Source organism: Trichechus manatus, unplaced genomic scaffold, assembly GCF_000243295.1.
Source record: "Trichechus manatus latirostris isolate Lorelei unplaced genomic scaffold, TriManLat1.0 scaffold00083, whole genome shotgun sequence".
Classification (NCBI taxonomy): Eukaryota; Metazoa; Chordata; class Mammalia; order Sirenia; family Trichechidae; genus Trichechus; species Trichechus manatus.
In genome coordinates this window covers 11,677,240-11,688,938 of record NW_004444019.1, presented here as the reverse complement: position 1 = coordinate 11,688,938, position 11,699 = coordinate 11,677,240, and the positions used below count along the sequence as shown (strand labels likewise).

General features: G+C 39.8%; 1 protein-coding gene across 1 annotated transcript in view; it reads right to left on the bottom strand.

Moving 5' to 3' along the window:
• Window positions 1-523: 523 nt before the first annotated feature.
• KCNQ5 (potassium voltage-gated channel subfamily Q member 5) overlaps window positions 524-11,699 on the bottom strand; it is a 604,670-nt gene continuing 593,494 nt past the window's right edge. Inside the window, exons 11-13 of the mRNA XM_004381376.2 lie at window positions 5,933-6,064; window positions 3,173-3,299; window positions 524-2,166 (exon numbers count right to left, since the gene is read on the bottom strand). Coding sequence (XP_004381433.1) covers window positions 1,204-2,166; window positions 3,173-3,299; window positions 5,933-6,064 — 1,222 coding nt within the window. The 3' untranslated portion in view covers window positions 524-1,203. The remainder of the gene's footprint in view (window positions 2,167-3,172; window positions 3,300-5,932; window positions 6,065-11,699) is intronic.

Below are 11,699 nucleotides of genomic sequence, written 5' to 3'. Positions count from 1 at the left end.
AAGTTTAGCTTTAGCTTTTCGTATGCAAAATGCACTACATAATAGCAAAAGACATTCAAGGGCATATTAAAAAATAAATACCTTTCAAAATTCTGTGTTTATATATAAGAATAAGGGATGTTTAGGTAGTTGAATTTCCTAGCAATACTTATTTTAAAAAATCTAGTTCTATTTTAGTTTGTTTCTCTCCTTCTCATTCCCCTATGAGGGGGAAGCCACTTTCTTTATCCTCGTCTACTTCCCGGTGTTGTTTCTGCATTCTTCTCAAAGCTTTTCCATTCCAGTCCCACTCAAATGTCCCATCCCCTAGGGTCCTGCCCATATGTCAGCTTAATGAGAATAGCTTCTCACCCTCCCCCTGAGGTTGGTGCCAGTGCGGAGAGATCAACCCAATCACATTGGCTGTTCCAGCTATCAGTGGTTCATCTGCTTGTGTAGAAGTTGACCACTTATAAAGCTGATCCAGCCAGCAGGGAAATACGTTTCTATAAAGTCAAATATGTCAAATAGTTTATTTGCCCCACTGGCCCTGAATTTCATTATTTGCACAATTTCTAATTGAAGAACATTCTCATCTTAAAGAACGATATGAAAACGATGTGCAAAACTGCTTGCCACAGCACTAAATCACCAAAAGCACACAAATTGACATTCAAATTACATTAATAATAAAATGACTGAAGAGGAATGAGTTGGCAAATATATTTTGAAATAAGCAGCCATTTCTATTATTCCCAAATTCTGCTTTACTTGATTCTTTGCTAGCAGCTGCTGGTAGCCATTGGGTTTAAATATACATTATGGCCTAATTTTGAAAATGTATTTTGTATTTAACCACAAAGCAGAAATGCCTGAAATTTGAAGGTGCTCGCGCCCATAATTTCAAAACACAGTGTCAGATCTTCTAAATGACCTAATCTTGGCATTTTCATACACTCCCTAGCATTAGTAGTGTTTGGTTTCTCAGAATTTGTCACTCAAGGTACGTTACTAAATGAGTGGGTTAATGTCGATGTACCTTGGAATTTCAGCCATCCCTAAACATGCATTTTCATGCAATTAAAAGATAACGGGCTTACAAACTACCTTTCATGTTGTCCCTGATAACTGCAATTTCAACTTTTTAGAAGGGCTTTCAAAATAGTTCATGCAATGATATGTATGGCTAAAGGAATTGCTATGTCTAGAAAGAAAACAAAGGACTTATTTCAGTTTGACATGAGGCAAGCTGAGGGCATCTGTACTTTCTCCTCCCTTACAAATGCTTTGAGATGATCGTGATCTTCCAGTCCTTAAAGAGTCTGACGCAAAAGTAGCTTCCCTGGCAGGCTGCAGCGCAGTATCAAAAGTGTCTGTCTCCGTCTCCTCAGGACCCACCTCTTCATCAGTTATAAACAATTTGGATTCCCTCCATTTGGGGTAAAAATCTTGACTGCCTCTGGAGCCACTTGACTCACTCCCTGAAAACTGTATATTCAGTTCTTCTGTTGACCTGATCAGGTTTTGTACAGACAAAGATTTGCCCAAATCCTTCGGCACCATGGGACTGACAGACAACAGAGTTTCTCCTCCCATGTCAAAGCTTTTCCTCAGAGAACAGTCCTTGGTCAGATTTGACTGTGCAACCTGAACATTTTCTTTAGAGGCAACAAGGCAGGTGGTGACTTCGGAAATGCTTTCCTGTAAGCCTGTGGGGTTTGAGTGCAGGGGTTCTGGCCTGGGCAGATGCTTGATGGCTGGGAGAGGAGGCGGGATCTGTAAAGTTGTTGGGGCTGCTGGCTTGGGTGCCGTGTTTATTTGGTTTGCAATGTTGTTGGTGGCCGCCATTGCGGAGCCATCACTTTGACTCATTGGCACCTGTGTTGCTTGACTGTGCATAGTAGGGCTAAGCGCATAGAAAGTCTGAGTGCTGAACTCATTTGGCGTCAGAATGAACTGCAGGCCCCGTGAGATGTTGGCACTAGCTGATCTAGATAAACAGCCACTGTTTTGTGTGGAAGTGGATAGGTCTTTGCTATCCACAGGGCTTTGATAGTCAGATGTCTGTTCACATTCAAAAGGCGGGATCTGGAATGAAGCCAAAGTGAGGGCTGAGGTGGAGCCTTTCCGGAGGACCTGTTGATATATGTCTAGTAGGCAGTCCAGTTTGGACTCAATGGACTGTACCTAAAAGGAGAGAAATGATTACACATGAGTATAACCTGTTATTTAAGAATGGCTTTCACTTCTAGGATTAAAAAATGAAATCAAGGTATGTTAACACAGTTAAATAAATATTGAGTGTAAAGTACAATGCAGTCCTGACCTGTAGTGAATGTACAGTCTAACAGTGGTGGGGCAAAAGGAGAATTTACAGGGAGAGGGATGCTTTGGCTCCTACATAATCACCATCGGCAGCCACTCCGCCGAAGTCTTTAAAACAGACAATTGATGTTTTCAAAAATCATATAAGCACTATACAAATGCAACTTCAAGACTCCCCACCCCAATCAGATTGCTTTCCTAATGCTGTTCTAAGAAGATATTCTGGACCTCTACTGCGGTGTAATAAGGAACTTAGGATGAAATTAAGACCTTAAATATCAGTCAAGGTGATTCTCAATGCAAAAATAAAGGTGGAAAATGTTTCAAAATTAATACATGGAGTATTTCTGATTAAATTGGGGGAGTAATTTGATTTCTGGAAAACAGTCTTTATATGTGAAGATATAGTGTCTGGGTTAACAAACATTAAATGTGTCATCATAATTATAATGAGGTTTTGTTTTATTTTCGAAAACAGTGATCAAAAGAGACAATGAAAACAACCAAAACACAAATGAAAAAGATGTCTTGGTTATTTTACTAATGAAAATCCAGTTACTTCCAGTTCAAGTATTAATTGATAAGATGAAATTGTCTGCTCCTTATATGAAAATCCAACAGTGTTTTAGAGAGCACTTTCTACACACAAAGATTAATTTCATTACTTCTTTCTTAATTTTAATCTTTTTAAAATATATAAATTTAATTTTTTTTATTGCACTTTAGATGAAGGTTTACAGAGCAAACAGTTTTACAGAGCAAACTCTTTTTAAAATACATTAATCACTAAAATACATCCAACTGCCTATCATCTGTTTTGATTTAAAAAATTCTGGCTAAAAAGTTAACCAGTGTAGTTGAGTTGTACCTGTTTTTCAACCTTGACTACCCGGCCAAGCATACTGAGGTCATCAGTAGTCTCATGTTCTGCCATTATTTTCTCTCGGTTCTTCTTGTCTGATGTGATTTGCCCTTTTCCAAGAATTTGGTCGACACTGTCAGAGAAAAAGGAGATCTGATTATGAGTGTTGAAGACGGAGATCGTCTTAGGCCAGAGTGAAGTGTTTGGAAAAGAAGAATTAAATACAATTATCTTTCATTTATATAAGGTGAAATAAAGATGAACTTGTTCCAGTTGATGTGCTTATTTTTTTAGCATGAGAACTACACATGTGATTAATTTTCTCATTCTGGTGCATGATGAAATCGCTTACGAGTGATCTTCTGGAGGCAAAACTGTCCTCAACTATAAAATAATTTGTTCCCACCTCTGACCAACCACTTCCTGAATCTAAGCACTTCAAAATATGAGGAAGTCATAATTGTGACTGTTTTGTAGTTTTAACAGAACGGTTTATTCAGCAAGTATTTATTGCACCTCTGACACATGGGAGACACACAGATAAGAAAGTTACAGTCTCTGTCGTGTGGAAGTCACAATCTAGTTGAAGAATATACACTTCATGAGCTAGAAACCCAAAATTTGTTTCATAAATTCTGTAGCAGTTCAACTTTATAAAAACCTTGGGAGCCAAAGATAGTTCTGTTAAAGGACTTGGAAGACCCAGGCCACCTAGACAGAGGTTGTAACATGACCACAGGATGAGTAAAGACAATTTCCAAGGAGACTTAATCAGCCTAAATAGGAATAACTTTCTTGTGCGTGTGTGTGTGTGTTTTGGAACTGAATTATCAGGGTTATTGACCCAACTTTCAGTTTACTTTCTCTGCATAGAAATGTAGGTAGTGTCTACCTTCTCTTGTGACATCTGTGACATCTAATCTATTACATTGCAAGCTCTATAAGGACTGAATGTGCACAGTGCCTGGTACACATAACAGGCTCAACAGTTATCTGATGAATAAATGAATGAATGAACAAATGGTGATTTCTATAACTGATCAACAAGTCTTTATTAAGGGTAGAAGAGGCTTTACACTGGGCTAAGTGTGCTATGGGGGTATAAAAATATTTAAGACTTAGTCCTTACATTTTGGGAATTATTAAATCACAAATGCAGGTAACCATGTGCCTAGTAGTGAAGCAAGACTCTTAAAAATCTGAATTCATTAAGTATTTTGGCTTTGAGACTACACAGTCACCACATGTGGTTGGAAGTAGCATATTGAACTCATTTCTTCTAATTGCTCAATAAGATGTTCATGGGAAGGATGGTGTGTATCTAGCATCATAAACTAACCTAACCTAACCAATTGCTGTTGAGTTGATTCTGATTCATGATGACCCCAGTGTGTCAGAGTAGAACTGTTCTCCATAGGGTTTTCAGTGGCTGATTTTTCAGAAGTAGATCACTAGGAGTTTCTTCTGAGGCACCTATGGGTAGATTTGAACCTCTAACTTTTCAGTTAGCAGCCAAGCACGTTAACCATTTGCACCACCTTGGGATTCCCATCTAGCATCATATGGGACAAGAAAGAAGGGAAGGGCTCAGTCTTAGTCAAGAGCAAGGGGAATACGCTTGGAACCAAGAAACAATACAAGAGCCAACCACTTGTTCTCAGTCTCAACTGTTTGACCGAGCAGACCAAAATTGAGTGGTTTTATGCTCTACAAAACAAAACAAAATGACACAAACTCAAACCAGTAGCAGCGAGTCAGTTCCAACTAATGGTGACCCCATATGCTTCAGAGTAAAACTGTGCTCCACAGTGTTTTCATGGCTGTGACCTTTTGGAAGCAGATCACCAGGTCTTTCTTCTGAGGCACCTCTGGGTGGAGCTGAACCACCAACCTTTCAGTTGATAGCTGGGTGCTTAACCGTTTGCACCACCCACAAATTACTTAAGCTCTGTGTTTTTGATGTCATTCTGTGTCATCGAGTTGATTCCAACTCATAGTGACCCTATATAACAGAATAGAACTGCCCCATAGGGTTTCCTAGGCTGTAATCATTATGAAAGCAGATCACCGGGTCTTTTCTCCTGCAGAGCAGCTGGTGGGTTCGAACTACCAACCTTTCAGTTAGCAGCAAAGAGCTTAACCATTGCACCACCAGGGCTCCTTCTTATGCTCTGTAGTAGACACTAAATAAGGCAGGAGGTCAGAGAAGGGCCAGGTCTGACTCTGTGGGCTGGATAGTTGGGTAAAGTTTAATGAAAGAGAAAGATGAGCTTGTTTCTGAAGGATGGTTAGGATTTAGATAGTAACAAAAACAACAACAGGAGTAGCAGCAGCAGCAATAATGCAAAGGCCATCAGCAACAACTATTAATATTTATCGAGCACTCAGTGCCAGACCTATCAGGTGCTCAAAGTTATGTGTATTAACTCATTTAATCGTCATGACAAGCCCATGAAACAAGCATGGATATTATCTTTATTTTTACAAATGAGGAAACTGAGACTGTGTATAGTTGGAGGCTTGTAATGCCTGATTTATACCCTTAAATAAAATCTATGTTAAAAGTAAAAGTCCAGTTGTCCACTAAAAATGAATTAGAAATAGAGTGGAATTAGAAGAGGAATATAAACCAAAACCAAACCTGCCGCCAACGAGTTGATTCTGACTCATACGTGGAATTCAGCAATTTTCTCTACTAAAGTGAAGTTCCTCCCAGATAGGTTCTATGCCCATTCCACTACAAAAAATAACATTTTCACTGCTTACCGTGTTTGAAGGCTTTTAATTCTACACAACATGTCCAGATGGCCAGCAGAATATTGTTCAATGACATCTTTAACATCATATGGGCGTAATGTTTCCTTAAACTTCCGTTTTGCAACATGAAATTTCATAATTCTGTAAGAGCAACATATTAACATATTAATCTTTCTAATTTTACTAAAAGAAATAGCTTACTAAAATATAAGAAACTCTGGAGGGAAAAGCCGTGCACCAAATTGTTTTACGCTCCTAGAAAAATGCAACATAAAAACCTGAGATTATGGTAGGCAATTTACGAACATTTCATGTTAGACTGACCTTGAGAGAAGAAAAGCACACTAAAAAAGAGACTAAATACTAAGTGTTGAACTTTTTAATGTCCATTGAAACCCTGAATTAAAATCAAAGTCAAAATGTAATTCTGCCTTTTACAGGTGATCTTGATAAGTCCTAGATATAATCCCTAGTACAAAACCAAACTCTTTGCCATCAAGTCAATTCCGATTCATAGCGACCCTATAGGACAGAAAAGAACTGCCCCATAGGGTTTTCAAGGCTGTAATCTTTACAGAAGCAGACTGCCACATCTTTCTCCCACGGAGTGACTTGTGGATTTGAACTGCTGACCTTTCAGTCAGCAGCCAAGTGCTTTAACTACTGCACCATCAGGGTTCCTACAATCCCTAGTTGTAACCAAAAAAAAAAAAAAAAAACCCAAACCTGTTGCTGTCAAGTTAATTCTGACTCCTCCCTTAAAAAATGTAAAGGTTATTAAAATGCTATTTTTTTCGTGTAACAGAATATATTTATTGTGAGTAGCTATGATTTGAATCAAGCAGCATCAACATGAGGTATTGGGAAGGCACTCCAAAGAGGGGATAGTGAAAACAGGTTATATAGGCAGGGTCTGGGCAGGATAGTCTCCTGAAGGTCATTGTAATTCTCCAAAAGGGCCCAATGCCTAAGGCAAAACGATCTCCGCTAAGCTGTTTACTAGGCTATTATTTGACTTGAAGGTGACCCTGGTGGCACAGTGGTTAAAGTGATCAACTGCTAACTGAAAGGCCAGTGGCTCGAAACCACCAGACGCTCTGCAGGAGAAAGATATGGCAGTCTGTTTTTGTAGGGATTCACAGTCTCGGAAACCCTATGGGGTTGCTATGAGTAGGAATCAACTCGATGGCAGTGATTTTGGTTTAGGAAAACAGTTCCTTAAAGACTCAAGGTTCAAAAGGACACCTAAGGGCAAATGGCCTGAGTGGGTCATCCCAACTCCATGGATCCAGAAATCTGGATTCCAGAAGAATTAAAATGGTTTCTCATTTCCTCCCATTTGATCAGGATCCTGCTATAGAATCTTTGATCACAAACATTCAATAATGGTAGCCAGCACCATCCAATTCTTCTGGCTTTGTGGCAGAGAAGACAGTTGTTAATGGAGGCAATCAGACATGGAATCTAGTTCTTCCTCTGCCTGGCTCTCCTTTCCTCTGCTGCTCCAGATGACTAGAGACCAATTGTTGCACCTTAGATGGGTGCTTCAAAGCTTTTAAGACCCCAGACACTACACAATGAACTAGGAAGTAGAAGCAAAAACATTAAGAACAATATTAGGCCAAGTGACTGAAGTTACCAAAAAAAACCATGACCCTAGGTCTTTGAAGTCAGGAAACAAATCCCATGAGGCGTTTGTTTATACATAAGCAGAATCAGTAACTGCTTTTCATATGCTTCAACAGCAGCTACAATCTGCAAAACCTCAAATTGTATATTATTAATATAAACATAGCAACATTCATCTGTTGTTGTTAGGTGCTGTCGAGTCATTTCCAGCTCATAGCGACCCTATGTACAACAGTATGAAACACTGTCCAGTCCTGTGCCATCCTCACAATCATTGCCATATTTGAGCCCATTGCTGCAGCCACTGTGTCAATCCATCTCTTGAAGTGTCTTCCTATTTTTTGCAGACCCTCTACTTTACCAAGCACGATGTCCTTCTCCCGGGACTAGTCCTTCCTGATAACATGTCCAAAGTACGCGAGACGAAGTCTCACCATCTTTGCTTCCAAGGAGCACTTTGGCTGTACTTCTGTTCGTTCTTCTGGCAGTCCAAGGTATATTCAATATTCTTTGCCAACACCATAATTCAAAGGCATCAATTCTTCTTCTGTCTTCCTTATTCATTGTCCAGCTTTTGCATGCATATGAGACGATTGAAAATACCATGGCTTGGGTCAGGTGTACATTAGTCCTCAAAGTGACATCTTTGCTTTTCAACACTTCAAACAGGTCTTTTGCAGCAGATTTACCCAATGTAATATGTCATTTGATTTCTTGACTGCTGCTTCCATGGGCATTGATTGTGGATCCAAGTAAAATGAAATCCTTGACAACTTCAAACTTTTCCCCATTTATCATGATGTTACTTATTGGTCCATTTGTGAGAATTTTTGTTTTCTTTGTGTTGAGGTGTTGAGGTGTAATCCATACTGAAAGCTGTAGTCTTCATCAGTAAGTTTGCTTTCAATTGCATCATCTGCACATCGCAGGTTGTTAATGAGTCTTCCATCAATCTTGATGCCGCCTTCTTCTTCATATAGTCCAGCTTCTCAGATTATTTGCAGCATACAGATTGAATAAGTATGGTGAAAGGATACAACACTGATGCACACCTTTCTTGACTTTAAAACACGCAGTATCCCATTGTTCTGTTAAAAAAACTGCCTCTTGGTCTATGTACAGGTTCCACATGAGCATAATTAAGTGTTCTGGAATTCCCATTCTTCACAATGTTACCTGTAATTTGTTATGATCCACATAATCAAATGCCTTTGCATAGTCAATAAAACACAGGTAAACCTCTTTTTTGTATTCTCTGCTTTGAGCCAAGATTCATCTGACATCAGCAATGATATCCCTTGTTTCACATCCTCTTCTGAATCTGGCTTGAATTTCTGGCAGTTCCCTGTTGATGTACTGCTTCAATCACTTTTGAATTATCTTTAGCAAAATTTTACTTGCATGTCATATTAGTGATATGGTTCAATAATTTCCGCATTCTGTTTGGAATGGGCACGAATATGGATCTTTTCCAGTCATTTGGCCAGGTAGCTGTCTTCCAAATTTCTTGGCATAGAAGAGTGAGCACCTCCAGTGCTGCATCCCTTTGTTGAAACATCTCAGTAGTATTCGGTCAATTCTTGGAGCCTTGTTTTTCGCCAAGGCTTTCAGTGCAGCTTGGACTTCTTCCTTTAGTACCATCAGTTCTTGATCATACGCTATCTCCAGAAATGGCTGAATGTTGAACAATTCTTCTTGGAAAAGTGACTCTGTGTATTCCTTCCGTCTTCTTTTGATGATTGCTGGGTTATTCAATATTTTATCCATAGGTTCCTTCAGTATTGCAACTCAAGGCTTGAATTTTTTTCTTCAGTTCTTTCAGCTTGAGAAATGCCAAGCATGTTCTTCCCTTTTGGTTTTCCAGGTCTTTGCATATTTCATTATAATACTTTACTTTGACTTCTCGAGCCCCTCTTTTGAAATCTTCTGTTCAGCTCTTTTACTTCATCATTTCTTCCATTCACTTTAGCTACTCTATGTTCAAGAGCAAGTTTCTTCTGACATCCAATTTTGGTCTTTTCATTTCTTTCTTTCCTGTATTTTTAATGACCTCTTGCTTTCTTCGTGTATGATGTCCTTGATGTCATCCCACAACTCGTCTGGTCTTTGGTCATTAGTGTTCAATGCATCAAACCTATTCTTGAAATGGTCTCCAAATTCAGGTGGGATACACTCAAGGTTATGTTTTGGTTTTCATGGACTTGTTTTAATTTTCTTCAGCTTCAACTTAAACTTGCATATGAGCAATTGATGGTCTGTTCCACATTCGGCCCCGGGCCTTGTTCTAACTGACAGTATTGAGGTTTTCCATCATCTCTTTGGACAGATGTAGTCAGTTTGATACCTGTGTTTTCCATTTGGTGAGGTCCACGTGTATAGTTGCAAATTATGTTGTTGAAAAAAGGTATTTGCAATGAATAAGTCATTGTTCTTGCAAAATTCTATTATGTGATCTCCAGCATTATTTCTAACACCAACATTCATCTTTCAAGGCACAAACTCCTCCTTGGGAGACTGTGATGAAATGAGTTCCTTTATGTGACCTTTTGCCTTGGCTCTTTGGAAAAACAGCTTGAGAGATTTTTCCCTAGGCCCTGAGGAGTTAACTTTGCTCTAGTTTTCTACCTCAGAGGGTTTATTACCTTTGTCCAGGTTGATTTACATTTCCTGGTAAAGCTGTAAACAACTTGGTTTGATACTTTTTGTCTGGTCCTGGGCTGCCACCTGACCTGTGATTGGTATGCACCTTGCAGGGATTGGTCAATAGACTATGCAAATGAGGTGAGTTGTAACCTACTATGCAAAAGACGTGTCTGGCTTACCAAGAGGGAATTGGTCAGTTCATGGCCCTGGTGGGAGGGCCAGGCCTTAAAAGTGACAAGGAGTTTGTGTATTTAAGCGGCCAGCCCCAGAGAGGTTTTTTAGAGACATAAAGAAGCAGGAAGAGAAGCAGAAGGACGAAAGAAGACAGAAGAGAGAAGAAGCAAACAAAGGAGGCAAGGAACCTCCTTAAAGAACTGTAACACGGGTCAAGGGCTGTAACACTGAAGACAGCAACAGGCCCAGAAGGGGCACTGCGGCAGAGTTGGTTGTGATGGATGACAGGGCCAAGAGGAGCCTGTCCTGAGGGGGCTGAGAGGAGCCTGTCCTGAGGGGGCCGAGAGGAGGCCTGTCCTGAGGGGGCCGAGAGGAGCCTGTCCTGAGGGGGCTGAGAGGAGGCCTGTCCTGAGGGGGCTGAGAGGAGCCTGTCCTGAGGGGGCCAAGAGGAGGCCTGTCCTGAGGGGGCCAAGATGAAGCCTATCCTCAAGGGGCCAGAGGAGGTCTGTCCTGAGAGAGAGTCACCTGCATGGCTGAGAGGAGCTGAGAGAGCTGTCCTGCACTGAAGAAGGAAGATTTTGCCTACATGCTTCCTGATCCTGAGTTGTAGCCTGTTGATACCAATCCTGAGTTGTACTCTGTTTCTTAATAAACCACTTAACTATAAGTACAGTCTGTGAGTTCTGTGTGGCCATTGTAATGGATTATCGAACTCAGCAGAGAAGTAGAGAGTGCTGTGGGAGGGATGGCTGGTGTCAGAACTGATAAAAAGATTGGAGATTGGAGGTGTGTCTGACTTCCACCTCATAGGAATCAGCTTTGTGCTGATGGTAAATCTCATCATTCCCCTCATGAAGTTAGACAGGTTAGGATGCTACTACTACTACTATAATTACTCCTGTCACCATTTTACAGAGACTAACAGGAAATCTAATGTTATTCTATTTTGTAAAGTCAGAGCTCGAACTTCAGATACTTCTCTAGTTATGGTCTCTACAACTTTGCTAAGTTTATCAACAGAAACTTCTAATTCAAGGGTTACCTTTCCAAATCTATTTAGTCTTATTTCCTTTAATTCAAGAATTGGCTATTTGAACAACTAATAATGCTGGCTACAGAATATACTATGGTAAGGGTTGTTTTCCTTGTCACTTAATTCTACTTTTAATCCCTTTTAAAACTTCTTTTCTGGTCTCAATTTTATGTTACTCTTATATTTCTTATTTTTCCTTTTGGTTAATTGATTCTATATAAACACATAGGAATAGCATAACAAGAACCTGCATTTAAAAAAGACCCATTAGTTAGCTTAGGAGAAAGAAAAAACAAA